Source organism: Amyelois transitella, chromosome 19 (genome assembly GCF_032362555.1).
Source record: "Amyelois transitella isolate CPQ chromosome 19, ilAmyTran1.1, whole genome shotgun sequence".
Taxonomy (NCBI): Eukaryota; Metazoa; Arthropoda; class Insecta; order Lepidoptera; family Pyralidae; genus Amyelois; species Amyelois transitella.
In genome coordinates, this window is record NC_083522.1 from 7,345,797 (window position 1) to 7,367,150 (window position 21,354).

The window sequence follows — 21,354 nt, forward strand, 5'->3', positions numbered from 1 at the left end:
TAATTTTATTATGAAATGTTCAATAAGTCGTCTAAAACTAAATATAAAGATTTTCCTCTGTTTCCGATGTAACAACATTGACCGACCTTTATATCTCAAATCTCATAGCAGTTTACCATTACTAGTTTTAATCGCACGAATCGCTAATAATAGTGTTTGGAAAACTTGTCAACCAATTACTAAAGGTAGTTCTCAATAAATATAGGTAACTAATGTACTCACAGCTATAGGGGAACTCGTAACCACCTGTGCTGCAATCGTCAACAGACATGCGATCTGAAAACATACAAGTTTTTACTTTATTTTACTACTTTATCAAGTCTACTTGTTGTGTCTCGCAGTTTTATTCGGGTTGAGTTGTATTTTATTCAAGAGCTATTATATGAGTATTTGTTATTTCCAATTTCTATGTTCAACTATGTTAAAAGTCCATGAAATCGAAAAAAAGTTTTTTTTTGTAATAGTAGTTTTAATGAAATTTATTGCGTTACATTAATGGTGTTACCCATGTAGGGATGCCGAAAAAAATAATAAATATCTCATTATACTTTTTCTTTTAAGTGTTTCGTGGAAATATATATTTATACATTTAACTGATCTATTTAAAAATTTTGAAATACATCTTTATGTTTAATATAGTATGATATCAACTATGAAAGTAGGATGCACCAGCAGTAGAAAAGCAGAAATAAATGTCACTACTTAGTACCTACTATAGGAATTTATCCGTAGACAAAGTTGATAATTTTAGCAGACAGGAAAATAATCATGTCGTTTCGAAAGAAAACAATAAAATTACCATAAGCAGCGAATTCATGTCGACGTCTGTTCGGCTGTTGCAATGTGTAATGTTGGATATTAGGTAAAAATTACCTTTTATACGGGCACCCCACGCGGCTCAGTGTGAAACAAGGACTAGTTTTTTTTCCCGAAACCTCGTTATGTTACTTCGACTGGTTATTGATTGAACATCATGTATGTGTTACCTATTGCTTACTGAAATTCGTTGCTTCTACTCTAGATAACATTGAGTTAAGATGCAATGTATGCGTCCTTTTTTAGAGAAATGCGTGGGATTCTTGGTTGACGCCAGTTTGCTACTCCGTACGACTTGAATTCTAAGTAGTGCGGGCAAATATTTATCATTATTTTTATAGGTAGACAGTAGTTCTAAATGTTTTTTCCTTTATTTATTTGCCGGACACGCTATTCAAGCCTTAGCTTGCTATCTCTTAAGATTACCTACAGTATTATCATTCTAAAGTGATCTGTTGTGTCAATGGCTCACAAATTTTGGCCATTGTGTCGAGATTGATTGACATAACTGACAAACAAGCTATTATAATATTATGTATTATAATTATTCGAGAGTATTGTAAAAAGAAATATTTTAAATAATATGCTGTGGTTTCGGGACTAAACAAGAGGTCTAGATTTCAGATGTTAGCTATTATTAGGTGTTAGCATTATCTAGGGACATTTAAATTAAAACACAATATTAAAATCACCACATAGTGGCATATGCTATATATTTGTGCTAAATCTTCAACATAATGAGTATTTACATAAATATTAAATACTTATCTTAAATGTAACCGTAACTTAGCAGTCAATAGCTCATTCAAAGTAAAGGACATGGCATAGTAAATGGACAGCGGCATCTAATTCACGGGGATCGAGGTTCATATCTCATGGCACAAATATTCTTCAGTGCTTGTATCCTAATCCCAAATCATATGGCCCTAGTGAGGGCAGAAGAGGGCCTTTGCCGAGCAGATCGAAGTCGTTGTATAGAGCGGGTGCCACTATGGGACCTTTGGCCAGACCTCCCAAACCCAAACCAAGATTATTGTACCCAAGAGGTGCTGAATAAATAGGTTCAGGCAACGGTGCGCTCAGTATCGGAGCAGACTTGATCAGAGGTGCTGATAGATACGGGTTCGAGAGAATCGGAGCTGACAAGACGGGTGCTTTGTAAATTGGTGCTGGCAAGATCGGGGTTTTGATGATGGGTGCGATAGGGGCTTGCAGGATGGGCGCCACCGGGACAGGGGCTACTGGGGCCACGTGCTTGATGATCGAGCCGGTTGATATCGCTCCGTTGTAAAGTGGTCCGGTTATAAGAGGAGCGCTGGCCAGTCCTCCGTATTTCGCGATGGGTCCCACTGAGATGGGAGCTATGGGTCCGCTGCTCAGCACTGGGATAGGAGCCTTGTAGATGGGAGCGACGGGCGCCACCGGGTGCAGATTCGGTCCGATGCGCTTGACTACCGCGTTGAAACCTGATTTGTCGTCGGCCCAATATTCCACCACGCGCAGACTGCCGTCTGGTTCCACTAATGAGTATGCTCCTAGAAAATACGAAAGGAATTAATGAATATTCTATTGGATTATGTTCTTGTAATTTTTGGTCATTGTTTGTATTAATATACCTTTAACGACGTCTCCGTCCCGTTTCTCCCATTGCGCTTTGTTGTCTCCCGTGTGGGGGTCTTTTACTGCGTATTCAAAGGCATATCTCGGATACGCCTGGAAAAAACATAAATGTGAGTTACAATTTATATCGCAATTTTATTTCGTTCATCGATATAAAATTACTCACATAATAATCTACTGAAGCGTGTCCAGGGGCATAGACGAGCCCAGCTCCTAGACCTCCTAGGCCTAGGCCATCGGCATTAACATTTGCCGAGAAGGCAAGGAGACACGTGATCTGCAATTGAAAATCGTTATATCACTCAACTGTATTCACAACTTCATTGATTGATCATAAAAAATAAGTACACCAACCGCGAGGAATTTCATATCGACGGAGACGCACTAGACTAGTTTGATGTCAAAAACGTACTGCCACAGCATTTACGATCTTGGTTAATTTATAGGCGATTGCCTTAGACCTTCATGTCCTGCCGAGGGCCGGATGCGGACCGTTTCGCGAGCGCGGCCTGCTATAACAATCACGAGGGGTTGCATCAGGCTTCCTCATTTTCATACAGCCTTCGATATGTGAAAACGTTATGAAGTACACTGTGCGTACTGAAACAAGGATATCTACGTCGATTGCCGGCCTGTCCTAGATTATTAGTGTAAGAATGCGATTAAATTCCATCGTAGGATGAAAAATTCATAGATTTTACGTATTTTGGATATAGCATATTACAATCGTTACAGGAAAATGTATTAATTTTGCATGAATATTAAAATATGTATGTTTTATATTGTTGATGTAAAATCGTATGACAATAACATCATTAGTAGCATGTTAAGAAAACGTCGTGAAGCGTGTCTGCCTTGACGCAATGTTCGCGAATTAGTGTGACGTTTTGCTCTAGTTGCGCCACTGTGCGTTAGCCGGCGCAGGCACAGGCTACGCGGCAAAATGCACGCGACCGCTAATATTGGTCAATGAGATCGCTATCGGATTTAAGTTGTATAACAGCGATTATACGATAATCCTGAACTTGATACTTGAATTATGTTTACTTATGTAATTTAAGGCTGTGCGAGAAAAACTTAATTGAATAATTTGGATTGTTTAACATTGATTAATGTGTGAGTTGCAGCACTCATGCAAGGCAATACGGTTGAATCTTGATAAAACATTAAAAAAAATATATTTTGCAATTACACATTTTGAATAGTAAAATATTTTCATAGATAAGTCGTTTAGAAATATTCTCATATTCCCTATAATTAATTCAATTTGTTAATTCGGTCGACAATAGATAGGACGGATGTCAACTTTATTCGATGATACATTTTCAACCATCAATTAGTATATACGTTCAAAATATTTTCCGGCCCTAGTTGTCTAGATAGACTGGTCTACTATATAATTATTCATCTTCTTCGACAGGCATACAGCTGCTTGCCAGCCACTGTGTTAGCGTCTTGCGTGGAGAGCGTCTGGTCTTGCGGCAGTGGTTCCCCTTCTCAGACCCAGCTGTCCAGGGCATTATGGCTCTGGTGCGGTTCTCTAGGGGCCCGGGTGTGGTTACCGCTGCTGCCTCGGGACAAGACCAGACACCCAGACACTTCAAGGCACACCTTTATGGCGAAGAGGATCATGCTGCCTTTCCATCTCAATATATACCCTCTTAGTGAGTAGTCTTCTCCCTTTAATTTCTTCTAAGATCAGTTTAGAATTCCTAGAAGCACGTGTCTGGTTACCGCTACCGCTTCGTGATAAGACCAGACACTACGCAACAGACTTTTATGGCAAATAGGATCATGCTGCCAAAGTGAGTCGCACTCAGTATATTTCTTCTTAGATTAGTTAAAGCTGTTCAGGGTATTATATACGGCTTTAGTGAGGTTCTTTAGGAACTCGTGTTTACTAACCCACCACCACTTTCCACCTGATTTGTTATACTAGATACTTTAAGTTACTTTTAGCAGTCACAGCGGTTCTGGGTGCTATCTACTAAATAATTCTAAAACGTTTTTGCCTCTTTTAGTGACTTTAATTCTTAAACTTGTACTAAAAACAGGTATCATGGACTAGCAAGCCTTTTTCATTCACTATTGATTGTTTTTTTATAAAAAGATGCGACATAATATGTACAGTCTAACGCATATCAAGTTACCGAGAACTTCAGAGAACCGGTCAGCAACACATATCACCATGGAACTCTATGACTCTTTAATAGAGGCGAAGAAGGTTGATGTGCTGTTGACTGTACGAATTACTTAGTAAATTATTGTCATTTTGTTACAGCTATCCTGTTTGACGACGCGATCTTACTGGGCGCGGAAAATGACACGACTCTATACGCATCAGACTCTAATTCTGTGTTCTCACTGCCATTCTGCGTTGTCAATAGAACGGTACGTATTTTCAGTAATAATACATAAGGAAAGTAATTTGGAAAAAAAAACACGAATTTTAGAGGGCTTCACGAACTATAAGTATATTATCGGTAATTCTAGAAGCTACTACTATTCTTTTAGAAAAGTCCCAGAGTTTTTTGTCTATACTTACAATACAAACGATATCTTGCTAACGAGAAGATTTTAGACTTTTGCGGGGTTAGCATGACACGCGTGTTGCCGTTTTTGTCGCGTGCTATAATATCTATACTATCGCTGTTTCGGTTTTTATTATGTCGTGAAAGGGGACAGTGATAGTTTATCGCACTGTAAAAATATCGTTGCGCGTGCCATGCTAGCCCGCAGAAAAGACTTGAAGTACAAAATTTTTTCTTCAATTTTAATCTTTAATTCCAGAGTCAAGTATATCTACATCAAATTCTGCGTCAGTTGCTCCGCCGAAACTTGGGATACCACGCGTGGGAGATCGCACGGTCTTGCGCTCAGTTGCCCTACTTCCCCCACTCCTTGGAGCTGCTGCTACATGAGGTCCTGGAGGAAGAGGCGACGAGCAAGGAGCCCATACCTGACGCCCAACTACCCAGCGTCATCGAGTTCGTCCAAGAGTTCCCGGTCTATCTGCAGGTAGGTATTCTTGTAACAAATCTTGTTTTCCGCCACCTTACTTGCTATACTCCTTGGAACTGCTGCTTTATGGAACAAACGTGATGTCCAACTACTCAGAAACATCGTGATCGAGAACTACAGATAGGTCTTCTTGTAACGGTAACCTTTCCTTACTCTTCAAGTCGTCGTGTGACGTCATGCCGCTTCGGTCTCCTCGGCGCCCCTCTTCACAGTCCGGGAGGCTGCATCTCGTGTCTATAGCTAAACCCACGACCTCTTTTAACTTGTAGAACTAGTCCAAATAAGTTTGTCTTTATTCTATTTTTTTAAGTACTCTTATTTCTCTTATCTACAGTTATGACGTTTTACTAAAACGCCATAACTGTCTCCTCCAAGTGTAAACACTCGGCAGAAACAATAATAGAATTTAATATTAGGGAGATTGCTAGTCGTGTGATTAAGCATGTCTATTAACAATTCGTATTTTAAAAATTTAAGATACTAAATATAAACTTGTTTTTCTTTTTCAGACAGTAGTACAATGCGCGAGAAAGACTGAAATAGCGCTTTGGGCGTATTTATTCTCGGCGGCTGGCAAACCTAAGGAGCTCTTTCAGGAGTGCCTTCAAAGGAAGATGCTCGATACGGCCGCTTCTTATCTCATTATTCTGCAGGTAAGAAGTTGTTTAAGTGCAGGAAAAAAGGTCTTGATAGCTGTAAAATTATTTCGTGCTAATTTTAAACGTTTTTTAATTTAATGCCATGTGGTTCCCGGGAGCAATAGAGAATGGGACCACTCCATCTCTTTCCCATGGATGTCTTAAAAAGCGACTTTGGCTTATAAACTTGGAAAAGACAAATAGCTGAATGTGGCCTATCAGTCATTTCGGGGTTGTTATCTAGTATAGTATGTCTACCCGCAAGGGATATAGACGTGATTATATGTATCTATGAAACGTTTTTTTTTTGTCAAAATGTAAGTTCTACTTCGGGATTAAAGTCGGCCAGAAATAAGTTTAATCAACAGCATTGTGATCATTATGATTTAGATTTGTGAGAATATTTGTTGTGATTATTCAAAATAAAATATTTTTTCAGCGACGAAAGGTACCTACCACTTTTGATTTGAATTAACTTTCTACTTACTTCTTACTTTCTTTTATTACACTAAACAGTAAAGTTAACTAAAAATCGAAGAGCACTGAGTATCAGGTACCCAAAATTCAATAAATAAGCAAGTTACGTTTTTATGTTAAAATTAATGAGTTGTAAGATTTCTTTAAAATTTCCTTTCCGTTCATCTATACTAATATTATAAAGCTGAAGAGTTTGTTTGTTTGAACGCGCTAATCTCAGGAACTATTGGTTCGAAAAAGAAAATTATTTTTGTGTTGAATAGGCCATTTATAGAGGAAGGCTTATAACATCACGCTGCAAATATAAGGAGCGAAGAAATAATGGAGAATGTGAAGAAAAACGGGAAAAATTATTCATCCTTGATCCCTACCCTCCTTATTCATCAATGATGCCTAAAATAACTATTCCACGCGGACGAAGTCGCGGGCACAGCTAGTTGTAATATAAAGAAGGTATATTTATTATATAGTTATTGAAAGGTCACATTGTTTTCAGAATCTGGAGAGTTCGGCGGTCAGCCGTCAACTGGCGACGCAGCTGTTGGACACGGCGCTGCAAGAAGAGCGGTGGGACCTCGCCAGGGACCTTGTTAGGTTTCTCAGAGCTATAGGTGACTATCTTCTTGGAAGCGTTTCCTAGAAAACGCTATAATATTCCTTCCATCCATCGCTGTAAACACAGCGATGTAAGGATGGCTTTTCAACATCTCTCTTTCCTCTTTGTCTAATTCAGTTTTCAAGTTACATATACATAGATATAGTCATGTCTATATCCCTTACGGGGTAGACAGAGCCAATAGACCCGAAAAGACTGAATGGCCACGTTCAGCTTCGTTAGTTACATATAATCACGTCTATATCCCTTGCTGGGTAAACAGAGCTAACGGTCACGAAAAGACTGAAAAGCCACGTTAAGCTTAATCTACAAGTATGGCTTAATGATGGATTTTAGATTCAAATAGTGACAGGTAGCCCATCGCCTACAAGAAGTATACCAAGTTTATAAGCCATTCCCTTAGTCATCTTTTACGATATGGAGTGGTCCTATTTTAAAGTGCCCGGGACCACACGGCACAGTTTAAAGTTTATTAGCATTGTTATCTTTTCTACTTAAAGCCAGGATTTCTTTGATTTGCCTTTTTTTACCTAGTCCCGTTGGAGTCGGCGGCATAGAATTTGTTACAGGCTTCCGCAAAACATGACTCTTATTTTATGTGCTATGTCATGTCTCATGTATCACATACAATATGAGACAAAGCTTTCGTGTCTATGACGTATGAATGAAATTCCGCTTACTCCTCGCAGCCTTATCGTCTCGTAAGCAAAACAAAATTACATCAGGAAACCTTGACTGATCATCACATTTTCAGATCCTAATGACGTAGATTCGCCGCGGAACTCGGTCAATGTGCAGGCGAAGTATGGGCAGATCGTGCAGTCGCAGACTGTGAGCCCTAACGCTGAAGATCTCTCGGTTATACTTGGTGGAATGCAGGTATGGCTTTTATTGGCCCTCTCTTACATAGAAGAAGGCATACAAGATCGTCTTCTTCCTAGGAGGAAGGAGGAGGCGTTAGTCCCAGACACATCCTCACTTATCTGGACATGAGCCTGGGACGACCATGATCCAAAATTGAGCGAGGTAGATTTTTTAATTACACGATGTTACTACCATCTCATCTTAGCAACCATTGCAGAAGAACCTCACCCGTTTTAGATCATGGTTACACATTCAGTTCCGTCAATGTGTATGTTTTATTATGATGTTTTCCTTCACCGTAAGAGTATCGGTTTGCACTAAAACTAATGTACATAACGCGGAAAAAGAGTCTGGGGTGGGGTTTGAATATGGTTCCATATGTGCATCAAGCATTTTTAAACCGGACACATTATTGATCCGACCACTGAGGTGTACGTACCTAAATCCTATTCACTACTTAAATCCTTGAAAATATTAATCTTAGTTACAAATACAGTCTAAAAATGCTTTGTACTTATGCTGCGCTTATAATAAAAGACAGTCTTCTGGTTCTGTAGAGTTTTTGAGCACTCGTGTAGATTTTTTTATGAGCTAGCCGTCACAGTTTATGTCCCACACAACTGTATCCCTAAAAGACAGTCATCTGGTTCTGTACAGTTTTTTGAGCACTCGTGTAGATTTATTAAAGAGCTAGCCTTCCCAGTTTGAACGTTGAAAGTTAGGTGTAGGAACACAACTGTATCCCCGACCCCCCGCAGCTGTCGGGCGGGCGCGGGCGCAGCTTCAGCACGGCCGCGCCGCCGCGCGAGCCGTCCCCCCCGCTGCCCGCGCCGCCCCCCGCCGCGCCCGCGCGCGCCACCGCCGCCGTCAAGAGGAAGAAGTCGGTTCCCGCCAGGGCTGACAGGTCAGTCATCCCACCGCTACACAGCTCTACCAAACTACAGACAATCGTCGCCGAATCGTGTTAGGAGCGCGCTGATAGAGCGTTTTGCTCCCTAACAGCGCACTCTTTCTGGACTACCTACTGAATCTGTTTTAGTTTTATATTACTCACCAATTTTTGGAGGTTACAAGTGAGTAACTGAGTACACACAACTATCAGGAAACGAAGATCTCAGCTCCAGCGTAACGAAACTCTGTGGTAGGGAACCCTGGATCTGTTATGATGTACGATAAGCGAATCAAACTTAACGTTAAGTAAGCGATAATTTGAGGAGGTTTTCCTACAAACTTCTATAACCCAAAGGACCAAGTCAAAACAATCTAACAGTAGGCGATAATGATTATCATACCATGCGAGAAATCGAGAAAAAATTAGGATTTTTCCCGATTAAAATAGAAGAAATCAAACAACGACTAGAATCACATGTAGTTTAAGCAAAAAATCTCCAATCAATCAAACCTTTTCCCCCACAGAGAATCTCTAAGCGGCACAGCGGAAGAATTCTTCATAGACATGATGATACAAAGACACGCCAGAGTCCTTTTATCAAGTGCCCGTCTACTGGCCCTGGGACGACTAGCCGCATCTCTGGACCTCCACCTAGTGGCCTGGCTAGCAGGGGAGAAAGAGAGGGCTGCTAGAGTTGAGAACGCTGTGTTATGCTTGAAGAGACTACACGAAGACTTCAGCTGGCCGTATCCGGCGTTACAGCCTGATGTGGCGAGTGACATTGTGAAGGCCGCTTCTATTGGTGAGTTAAACCTATTTGTTTTTTTGTTTGTTATATCTTTATTGCATAGAAATTTACACAGTAACAAGAAAATAGTAAGTACATAGTTATAAAAGAAACAAATCACTTGCAATGGCGGACTTATCCCATGAAGGGATCTCTTCCGGGACCTATTTTCTGTATTTGTGGAAAGATGTTTTTAAATACATTTAGTACCCTAGCTAGGTAATTGATAGGACCGGTTGTTCTAGAGAATATACAAAAAGCTTCAGAGCAGCCAGCTCTAACAATTATCATAAGTCCACGAATGTAGAAGTTCATTTGTTTTGCCAGGCCCTTACACTCCCCCGGCGGAGTCGGACAGCCTGTGCGGAGACAGCGGGTACATGAGCCTGCCGCTGAGGACCGCGCCCATGTCGCCCGGACCTGTCAGGTATCTTTAATACTACCACGTTTATAAGTCGCCTCGGCAATATTCGACACCGAAGAACTCAATAAAATAACGACCTTATTACAAGAACATTGAACTTAAAATACCAAAACAAACATACATGCATACAAGCATATAATCACGTCTATATCCCTTGAGTGAGACAGAAGCAGCCAACAGTCTTGAAAAGAGTGATAGGCCGCGTACAGCTGTTTGGTTTAATGATAGAAGAATTGAGATTCAGATAGTGACAGGTCGCTAGCCCATCGCCTTAAAGAAGAATCCCAACTTAATAAGCCTATCCCTTAGTCGCCTTTTACGACAACCATGAGAACGAGATGGAGTAACACACAAGAGGAGCAATAAAGTATTGCGCACATCGGTGTAACTCACAAAAGTCAGTCAGTCTACATATTTTGGTACAGTTCCGTAGGCGAATGCAGCGTAGCGGAAGGTGGAGGCGTGGCGTGGGCCACGGACGTGTCTGCCGGTGAAGAACGAAGATACGCCGCGCTCATGGAGAAGCTGCATCTGCACCAGGCCGTGAGGGGCTCTCACACGGCGCATGTGCAACTCAGGTGACGTCACAATATTTTCACATACGCGACGATATTACAGGATCGAAATGCAGTTATGGTGTAATTTGAAATGATAGTTGGAGAAACGATAATTATAATAGTAGAATTAAATTTCGCCTGAACTCAAGAATATAAGGATCAGTCAAGTGGTGATTAAACAGGAAATATCGGCAAAAGAAAAGTGGGAACATTTACGTGCACGTGCAAATTTTTACAAAATTCACATGCAGTCGTAGGCAATATCGATGATTTTTCGTCTTTATGAGACTTTGCTATGATAGCATTTTGCTTTCAATAGTCACACTCGAAGAACGTTCCAGTCCAATTAATGTCAAAAAAAAACAAATGAAAACTAGCAAAATTTAACCGCGACAACCTAATTAGAGATAAATAATAATTGCTATACATTTCGCAGGTACTTCCTTCAACTGATGACGGAAGCCAGCTGCGTGGAATGGGCGCTTATCATAGCCGTATCGCTACGAGATGCTTTAGCCGTACTAAGAACTACCAACGCGGCGAGATCACAAGATGTCAGTCTGGACGCCGTGCGCAGACTGAGACGGGCTTTGCGAGATCTCGCCGCCTGGACCGACGCCGACTGGTAACTATATATTTATATTATATTGTTTTGTCGCCGATTTGTAGGAAGTAACAAGAGGGTGCGCTGTAAGAGAAAACAAACGCAAGAACAACGTGTCCCTTCTTTGTTTCGAAAATACAAAATAGATAGAGCGGTAGAGCCGTGGGTGGTAGTGGGATAGTGTTGATAGTTGTTGTGGGATAGTCTGTCGAGGAAAGCCTAGATTTATGGATAGGTAATATGACATGATCGAATATCCAGTGGAAGAGTGGTTAAACTGCCCGGCTCTTCGAGAGATCGAAGAGCGGCCATATATGAATGAATATTTTCGGAGTTTCGCTACTGAACACCGACTCCATGTGCTTTCTAATTTTGCATTGTCATTTTATGAAAAGTTACATTTAATAATTTTGTTACAGCTTAGGGTACAAGCCGTTCATGGTCGCGATCAGCAACCAAATTCCGTTCTTGACATCAATCATCAACACGCGAGAGCGACGGATCTCCATGGTCAAGACACGAGTTCGAACCCCAAGCACCGGTTCCTTGACACAGGAGCCAAAAGCAGTACCCCCTCCCCCGCTAGAGACCAAATTACCCCCACCTCAGAAGGCCCAAGAAGTATCAAAGACGTCGGTAAGAAAAGACTCCCCCAGCTCCCCTCCAGACCCGATAACAATGAACCTACCGCCCCCCACAATGCCCCCAAAAGACGTATCCACCGGTTGTGCCATTATGTAAATTTTACACTGGCAACACGGCCAGAAATAATCGATAAGAATTGGATAGGAATCGATTAAAAATAAATCAATAGAAAACAAAGGTTGTAGAAAAATATCGTAAATAAATTATTAAGATCTTAATTTTTCGGTCATGCGTGCATCTAAATAAAATATTAATTTAGCAAAATATGAACGTTCAATGAAGTAGCACTTCAATAATTTTATTGTGTTAAAAATTATTTATAAGTTACAATCATGAATGATTGATTGATTACACATAAACTTGATGTTAGTAGTTCTGAATTATATTTTAATGAGTTTGGTGCTGAGGTGTATATGATCTAAACGTATTATTCGTATTAAGAAGATATTACTACTTTTAGAAAATATTCCTCTTTCTCTAGTCTCTCACAATGGCATAACTCATAACTTTAACAATTGTATTTGACATTTAACAAATGTTTAAAAATGTTTGTTCACTTAGATAAAACGAATGTAATTTTGGAATAATATGCCTTGAATAACACATAATTTGACGTATATTTATTTTTTATAGTTTGTCCCGATACACATTGATTTGCAATTTTATTTTTAAATATATTTATTGAACTAATGAATACGTTATGTGACAAGCTATAATGAAAAATCTTAATCCATAAGTAAGGATTCCAGCATATTTTAAGTAACCAAGCGATAAGCAAAAGTTAGCCAATAGAAAAGGTGACTTAAAAAAGAAATCATTTAAAAAAAGGGTTAAGGACGAGATGACGAAATTATCACGCAATTGGTATTAAAACATCGTTTACCATACTATAAAAAAAAATGTGACCTTAATATCAAAACCAGTCCAAAATCGCTAAACCGCGTAAGAGTCCGGTAAGGAAGGATGTTTTAATTCTCACGAAAGTGTAGCCTTGGGCATAAGCTAGTTAATATGACTTTTAACTTAGATAATTAAGTTCGTCGAAATGTTTGTACTGGCGGACTCGTCTTCCCGATTGATATTAAATTAAGTAATAAAAGTTTTTCGAAATAATGGGCGTTTGTGGTTTTTTATGAATTAGTATCTAGAATATACTAATGTAGAGACATAAATATTTTTAAACTATTACTAAAATAATGATAAGTACTTGAGATATGTTCACATTGGGCAAGATTTGTGTTTAATTCTGATGTATAAGTTCATTTTGATTAAAAGGTCTGCTCAAAATTACATTTGTTTCGCTATCGATATCATATTTACTGATAACATTTATATATATTATTACCAGATCTATGTAAGTACATGAATATAGAATGTAACACTTATGAATATAGAATGGGCGGGCGATGATTTTTGAATCTCACCAAAGATTGTAAAGTTCTGGAACTGTGCGGTGTGACGAAACATAAATTATTTTTATCGTGTTGATGATTACGCTGATATAATGATTGAATGCTCAAAGAATGTCCGTTCCACATCTATTGATATTATTAATGTGTACAATGTTATTTTCGGGAAAGAGGCGTGATTTTATGTATGTTATTTTCCAAGTATAGAATACTGGTAAAAAAAAACTGGTTGGAATTTTTATGAAGTTCAGATATATTTTGCCATTATATCATTTACTACTTTTGATACTTGTACAACTACATATTTGTAATTTTGAGATTTAAATTAAAAAAAAATCTTTATTTAATTGCTAAATTCATAGACTTAAACATCATTTTGTGTATTATATCCGCCATCTTGGTGCCAAGTACCAGAATATTTATTTATGATAGGAATAATTTATTCTTGATATTATACCATTTAGTACAAATATATTTATTACATGCGAGTGATTTATTATTTATAAAAATAAAATTGTTTATCGAAACAGTTTCTTGAACTACAGAATAAACTTATGAATAGGAAATGTAATAAAAAGGGGAGTTATATTAAATGTTGTGATTATTTATGAGTGGCTATTATTTTTTTGTATAAAAATAAGTAGACAACACAGTCCGTTTCAAGGATGATTTTATTAAATACATATACATATTTATACATTCCAACATTTCCTTTTATCTAAAAAACATGTTTTAGCAGCACGTAATTTTTTTGGGATTGGTGTAGGGAATAAAGGCAGAATTTGAATCTTTATTTGTCCTTATCATCCATGGAAGGTCGTAAGGGTAGCGCCCCTAATAAGGTAATTAAATAGCTTTTGACTAAAATCTATGTATTTGATAGTTGTCAAAAATTTTTTTCTGAGAAAACAAAAATGTAAGCATAAAATCAACATTCCATTGAAATCTTTTGGTTTGGTTTCTACTTAATTTTTATTTATTGTGAAAATCTTAGTAATAAGAATTTGGATATGATAGTTTGAAGTGTATTTTTTACAATTATAGGTTAATTTGTGATTGTGAAATTAACTTAAAGTTAACCCATTTAGATGTGGTGATTTGGTCAATTAAAGTTGTTAGTGTTTTTTTAATCAATGTACATATACTTATTGATGTCTTTGCTAAAGAAAGACATTGTCGACAAAATCTGTTAATACATCTTATTTGTACCTTGAATTCCCTAATATGGTAATAAGGTAGATTCCTTATTTTCATTTGACAGCTAACTTCTTTAACACTGAGAAATTCCGATTTCTGTAAATGACCCTGTAGTTCAACATTTTGTAAAATTTTATAATAATTATAGTCAATTGAAATTTATGTTACGAATAATAAAAATGTTTTAAATGATTTTCTATTATTTTTGCATAACTACCATACTTAATAATTATCAAGCCAAACTTGCCCTTCCGAATCTTATACGAGACGTGTGGCTCTGTCTATTCCGTAAGGAATACCGACGTTATAATATAAATAATTATTTTCTCTAAACTCGGAGGCTACCCATTGTACTGGGCAAAGACGTAGGTCATAGTATTCAGTTCTTTGCATTGCACTTTCATGTCCAATCACAGCGCCCAATACAAATACCAGGCCAACCAATCCAATCTTAACGCTACGGTGCGGGTTTACAGTAAGTCTACAGCTCTTTGATTTTGTGATCGAGCCTTAGGACTCTAATATTATGAGGACAAAGTGCGAAGATCAATATCCCAAAAAATCCCAGTAGTTCAACTAGGCTGAGACAAAATTTTCATAAAATTTAATAACTAAGTAACAGGAATCGATTATTTATTGCAATTACATTATGATATCGATAGAACCAAGAAAAAAAAAACAACAAAAAATAACCTTGCAACACTGAACAAAACGTCCACGATCTGAGAGCTGTCAAGACGTTTTACTTTTGGGAGAATGTAGGAGCAATTGATTTTACACGTTTTATATTGTTGTTTTTCTGAAATTATTTACTTTGTTTATGAAGATCAGACCAGGCACATAGCCGTTTAACTGTCGAGATGGCAGCTACGGCTGAAAGCGATATGTCTGTGGTCGAGCTGAAGGCAGAGATCGAAAGACTAAGCCGCGAGCTCGACCAGGCTAGCAGCGAGAAGATACAATCTGCACAGCTGGGGCTTGTTCTGCTGGAAGAGAAGAGTGCCCTGCAGCAGAGGTATGATGAACTCGAAGGAATATACGAAAACACAAGACATGAACTAAAAATCACACAAGAGGTTAGTGCCCTACATTTTGTTTCTTAATTTCACTCTTCATGCATTAATGGGTACATAAAAACTGCAGAAGCTGAAATTTAAATCATCTTATTATCATTTTGTATTCGCATTGTGAACTACTTTCAAAAATCATATGGGTGAAAATTGTGGAAAGATGTTTGTCATGTATAACCTACTACTAGGTCGCCTTATGTTGCGATTTATTGTTTATTCTATAAAATTTTATGTATTTACAACCTGTAGCTATAGAAATTACAGGTCAATTCAACTATTTGTATATCAGGAAGTTCATCCAATATTCATGGTTGATTGGATGGAACCAAATCCAACTAGATTTTTTTATAACAAAACTTCAAAAAGTACCTACTTATTTTAATTTTGTATATATTAAAATCTATTTTTAAAAATATGTTGACATAAACTGAAAAGAGATTGCAAATTGAAGAAACAATAACCTACTCTCTTTACTCAATTTTCTTCACGTGTCCACCACCTTTTATAAATTTATTCGAGTGCAAGAAAGTTTAAGTAAATCGTTAATTTTGCTACTGTTCTTTCTTGTATGAGTATGTCCTGGCCCAAAATAATTTCAAGAGTGTGTCCAGGCCACAATACACTACCAGCCACCATTAGAATTTCTTCTCTCTTTGGATGCTATTATCACATATCAGCTGTTAATTATAAGTGCTTTGCTGTTATAGGAGACCAACATATGTCATGTTGTTTATATATTTTCCCACAGATTACTCACTTGCTAGATAGTTCAAGGCACCATGCACCATATTAAATAATAATAAAAAAATAAGTTTATTGGGTTACTTCAACAATTTCATAGTTTAAAGCCAAGTTTTAAGCAAATGAATATTATGTCAAAGTATATTTGTTGCAAATATACAATATTTGCTGATTTAAATAATATATGTTTTAAATGAAAGTGAAACAAAATGTTTATTATGATTATATTACAAACCAAAGGTTTTTTCAAAATGGGAATTTCAATTCCAACTGGATGGTAAAGAAGAGAATTCTAGTATTAATGCGTTAAGAGTTGTAGATCCACTACCAAATTTAGGTTTAAGGTTTGAGAAATTCTTAATGCGCACTTAATATTGCTTTAATTTGATTAAAATTTAGCTAATAAATATGTAACATTCTCAATATTTCTTACAGGCACTTATGAAACTTGACACATCGCAAAAGGTGACCACAAGAAGTGGCATTGAGCAGGAGAATGCCCTGCTCAACGAGTCTGCCGCCATGGAGAGCTCCCTCACACTACAGATATTGGAACTGGAAGGAGAATCTAAGCAGGTATGTTCACATCAATTATAAGCAATGGATTATGGAAGGGAAAAACAATTGTAAAGGAACTTTCTCTGAATCTCACTTGCAGCCATCCAGCTGAATATTGCCTTTGTGGCTAGTTACTGTTGGGTCTGACTATCTCATAAAGGATAAAGACTATTATTATGTTGGTGTGTGTGATATTTGTCATGATTGATTTTGCTAAGATATTTTATTTTTGTGATAAATAGATGTTGTTTAAGGTAAAATTAATGAAAAGTAAGCAAAAAGTGAACAATAATTGACTAACACATTGTTTTAAACTCTACATTGTAATTAAGTTTGATGACCAAGTAGATGATTGCTTCTATTGCATTAAATGCAGAAAAAAGAAATGTTTAGAAAAAAATGGATAACAATATGTAAAAGGTTGTCTTATCTTTAAAAGGTATATGCATTAGTCAAAGTACCTATAAGAATTTCAGAATGTATGTGGTATTGAATTTATTTACAAAATATTTCAAAATATGACATGTTTCTTAATTTGTCGCTTTCAAATTTCCCTTCGTATTTCTTGGGGGTAAATTTTTTTATTGTCAGATATTTTTATTAGGTGTCAGATCGAAAGGCAAAATGTACATGTACCTAAAAGTATCTCATGTGCTCTCTTCAGCGAGTCTGGATCGTCAGACAGAAACACGCTCGTACGTTATGACTACATATCGAAAGCATAGGTGTAAGTTGACTGTATTAAGATTCGGTTGTTGTATCTCTAAATAAAAGACATTTAGAAATTATGATATAATTTGACTAGACAAAGGATCCGTGACAACGAAAGAATAAGAAGGGCAACGAGTCGCAGCTTCATTCATCTTCAGGGATATTCGGTCCATTTGGCTTCATTGTGCGAACGAGTAAAAACGCTCGAGTTTCTACAATCAAGTAAACGGATCCAATTTCTAAACCAGTCTGAATAATGCTCCGTCTTAAGAAGTACAAAATTTAATTTTAATCTACAAAGTGCAGTATCCACACGGTCCTACTTTTAACACGAGCAGCACAAAGTATCCAATTAAAACAGGACGTGAGTTTGCATAAATTAATTTGGCTTCTCAATGGGCGCCGTCGTACTTGCACACGTGGAATCGCAGATAATGGTCCCTCGTATTTTTAATAAATGGTATACTTAAATATAAATTAAATACGCGGTGCCTCGATTTTCGAACCTTTAAGGTGTCCGATTAAAGAACGTGATGCGTACGTAGAGGCACAGGTTCAAATCCTACCTCACCCATGTACCAATTGACTATTCTGAGTACGTTGTTTTAAGTACTAACCGATGCTCTTACGGTGAGGGAAACATCTAGTTGGGTTAGGTTTTGCTGCATAGGTTGAGACGGGCAGAATAAATATAAATAAATATAACAAATATATACGGGACAAATTACACTGCCTAGTTAGCCTCAAAGTAAGTTCGAGACTTGTGTTACGAGATACTAACTCAGCGATACTATATTTTATAATAAATACTTATATAGATAAACATCCAAGACCAATCAGAAAAAGTTCTTTTCTCATCATGCCCTGGCCGGGATTCGAACCCGGGACCTCTGATGCCACAGACAAGCGTACTACCGCTGCGGCACAGAGGCCGTCAAAATGGAGTCGCTTCCTAAAGTCTGACTTTCCCAATCCAGGATAATGGTCAAAGGTGCACGCCAGGCTCTACTCCATAGCGATGATGATGTACCAGGGACTTACGTCAGGAGGAAGAAGTAGCCAAATATAATAAAATACACATACATACAACATTAAGGGAAATCAAATGTCTAACAAAAATAACAAGTCAAGCAAACTTTTCTTTAGTTGAAAGAAGAGTAATTAATGACATTTCCTATTATTGTTTAGTTCTCATGGATACATCAAAATACCATAAATACTCAGCGGATACTGAACCGTGAGAATCAGCGTACCGTAAAACGGGGCTATTTAAAATTCATGGGGCTAATTGAAATTATAAAAATAAAATATTTGGAACCTCATAACATTTTATTTTTCTACTAATTGGATATTTTGTTTTCGTCTGGCAACACTCACTCTAAAGCTGTCACCACGCAATGAAATTTTGAGGTTAGAAATGACATGTGTGTGCTGCAAAAGGGGCTTGCAAAAAATATTAAAAATATTGCTTAATTTATGGCTCTCATACTTTTATTTGGTAACTAGTTATTTTTTGAGGTAAGTTGAACATGATATTTGTATTATATCTTATGTTTCCTTGTGATTTTAATGGATTCTATAGGCTTTTTCTAACTACGTTGATTCGCCATATTTGTTTTGATTTATCAAACGGGGCTTTTTGGTACAGTTTTGGGGCTATTTAAAACATAATTCCAAATAGCCCCCTCTATGTCCGATGACAGATTTGTATACGATTTAAGGTGATGTGCCAAATAGCCCCAAACGTAACTTTCGAGTAATTAAGGCGAAGTTCTTCTGTTTTGTTCCAGTGCAATTGATCATGGTGCGTACATATACTAGGAAGTATACAAATTCCAGAAATGGCAAATCTTTTTTACCTTACCAAAATTACTCAGCGGAAAATTTACAAGTAGCAATAGAGAGTGTAAAAGAAGGAAGAATGAGTCTTACCGATGCCGCAGACACTTTTGGTGTGCCAAAGAGTACCTTAAGTAGAAAGACAAGAAATATTAACTGTACGCAAGAGACAGCAGGCCATCCAACATTATTTACGCCTGAAGAAGAGAAAGTCTTCATTAAATTTGTTTTAATAGTAGGGGAATGGGGGTTTCCGTTTGATACCACAGATCTTCGTGTATTTGCCAAGAAATATCTCGACAGACTTGGAAAAAATGTGTATAATCTAAAAGATAATATGCCAGGTTATGATTGGGCCAGAAACTTTCTTCAAAGACATAGATTACAAATTTCAAACCGTAAATCTGCACATATTTCCAGTGACCGAGCCAGATTTAGGTCAGATGATATTGATGCCTTTTTTGAGAATTATGTTAATACGGTTGAGGGTGTTCCTGCAGCGCACATCATTAACTATGATGAAACGAATTTAACAGATGATCCCGGCAATAAAAAATATATTTATAAAAGAGGATGCAAGTATCCAGAGCGGATCATAAATAGCTCGAAAACGGCAATTTCGCTCATGTTTTCGGGCACTGCATCAGGACATCTCTTACCTATTTACGTTGTCTACAAATCGGAAAATCTTTGGGATACGTGGATGGAGGGAGGACCAGAAGGGACGAGATATAATCGTTCCAAGAGCGGATGGTTTGATTCAACCTGCTTCGAAGATTGGTTTCATACCATTATAGTTCCCTATTTTCGTAATAAGCCTGGACGGAAGGTGTTGATAGGTGATAATTTATCATCACACTTTTCGGAAAGTGTAATAAAAACTTGTGAGACATTTGTAGTGTAGCCCTAATTGTAATATGTTATACTATTATATACTATATACTTGATGATCAATAAATCAGTATCGATTCAGCTTTTGTTTAATTTACACGCATTCCCTCCTATATTAGATGGCGACCCTTGCCTAGTCTGTCTCCGCGCTCGCGACCCGATACCGCGCCTTTTAAGGACTACGGAATTTTATCATCGTGTGTGGCCGTGTGGCTCTCTGTGATCGAAAATGCATTTGGAAGAGTACAATAATAAGATTCGTGAAGCGATCACAACGCTATTGTTACACGGAGGAAATTTGGTAAATTTCACGAAAAATGGGTGCATCTCAATCTAACAAGAACGAGGATGTGGTGATTGCCCAAGTTGCATCTGGAGGGAGTAATACGACCCAATTCGAGAAATATATGAACACCAATAATATAATCTTGGTCTTACTGCTGGTTTTGGTGGCCACGGGCGGCCTGATATTCATATACAGAATTTTTAAAAATTGGCAGGGATTTGTGATACGACAAGAAGTTAGAGATGCAATATTGACCAGATATTCTAGTATCATACGACGGCAGCAGGATAGGGGTGATCCTGTGTTCCAGGCCTAGCGTGATTGACGATGACGACCAACTACGTGACTAGCAGACCCAGTCCTGATGTTCATCCTACTACGTGCGTTTTAAATCTCTCGGGTGTGTACAGTGTGATATATATAGTGATGCGTTACGTTAATAAAAATTAAGAGTTGTTGCGGTATAGAAGTCGGGACTGAGTGCGAATACGGCAGAATTTACGGATTACGATACCTACCTATTTAGTGGACATTAAGTAATTATACCTCTATATTAAATTACCAATATACTTATACGTTTTATACTTATATACAAATTATTCTTATCCATATTAAAGTGTTAAAGCTAAAGCATAATTGTGGTATAAATAATATTTCATAATGATAAGTACTTAACAAAATTATTACTTTA

The 21,354-nt window shown here is 37.6% G+C and overlaps 3 protein-coding genes across 3 annotated transcripts in view; all 3 read left to right on the forward strand.

Moving 5' to 3' along the window:
* The window catches only part of LOC106132717 (guanine nucleotide exchange factor subunit Rich), a 36,274-nt gene extending 21,515 nt beyond the window's left edge, over nucleotides 1-14,759 (forward strand). The window contains exons 15-26 of the mRNA XM_060949467.1: nucleotides 3,857-4,100; nucleotides 4,718-4,827; nucleotides 5,227-5,454; nucleotides 5,967-6,110; nucleotides 7,069-7,183; nucleotides 7,943-8,067; nucleotides 8,811-8,956; nucleotides 9,469-9,746; nucleotides 10,059-10,158; nucleotides 10,581-10,733; nucleotides 11,149-11,337; nucleotides 11,736-14,759. Of these exons, the coding sequence (XP_060805450.1) occupies nucleotides 3,857-4,100; nucleotides 4,718-4,827; nucleotides 5,227-5,454; nucleotides 5,967-6,110; nucleotides 7,069-7,183; nucleotides 7,943-8,067; nucleotides 8,811-8,956; nucleotides 9,469-9,746; nucleotides 10,059-10,158; nucleotides 10,581-10,733; nucleotides 11,149-11,337; nucleotides 11,736-12,057 (2,154 nt within the window). The 3' untranslated portion in view covers nucleotides 12,058-14,759. The remainder of the gene's footprint in view (nucleotides 1-3,856; nucleotides 4,101-4,717; nucleotides 4,828-5,226; nucleotides 5,455-5,966; nucleotides 6,111-7,068; nucleotides 7,184-7,942; nucleotides 8,068-8,810; nucleotides 8,957-9,468; nucleotides 9,747-10,058; nucleotides 10,159-10,580; nucleotides 10,734-11,148; nucleotides 11,338-11,735) is intronic.
* A 529-nt stretch (nucleotides 14,760-15,288) lies between these two features.
* Nucleotides 15,289-21,354, forward strand: part of LOC106132745 (protein bicaudal D) — a 32,196-nt gene continuing 26,130 nt past the window's right edge. Inside the window, exons 1-2 of the mRNA XM_060949499.1 lie at nucleotides 15,289-15,643; nucleotides 16,814-16,954. Coding sequence (XP_060805482.1) covers nucleotides 15,428-15,643; nucleotides 16,814-16,954 — 357 coding nt within the window. The 5' untranslated portion in view covers nucleotides 15,289-15,427. The remainder of the gene's footprint in view (nucleotides 15,644-16,813; nucleotides 16,955-21,354) is intronic.
* Nucleotides 18,903-20,390, forward strand: LOC132902873 (jerky protein homolog-like). Its single transcript, XM_060949722.1, has 2 exons — nucleotides 18,903-19,165; nucleotides 19,438-20,390. The coding sequence occupies exon 2, from the start codon at nucleotides 19,449-19,451 to the stop codon at nucleotides 20,388-20,390; it is 942 nt and encodes a 313-aa protein (XP_060805705.1). The 5' UTR covers nucleotides 18,903-19,165; nucleotides 19,438-19,448.

What these genes read in the sequence shown, in the direction of transcription:
- LOC132902873 (XM_060949722.1), top strand. Translation starts at nt 19,449, where the DNA reads ATGGTGCGTACATATACTAGGAAGTATACAAATTCCAGAAATGGCAAA.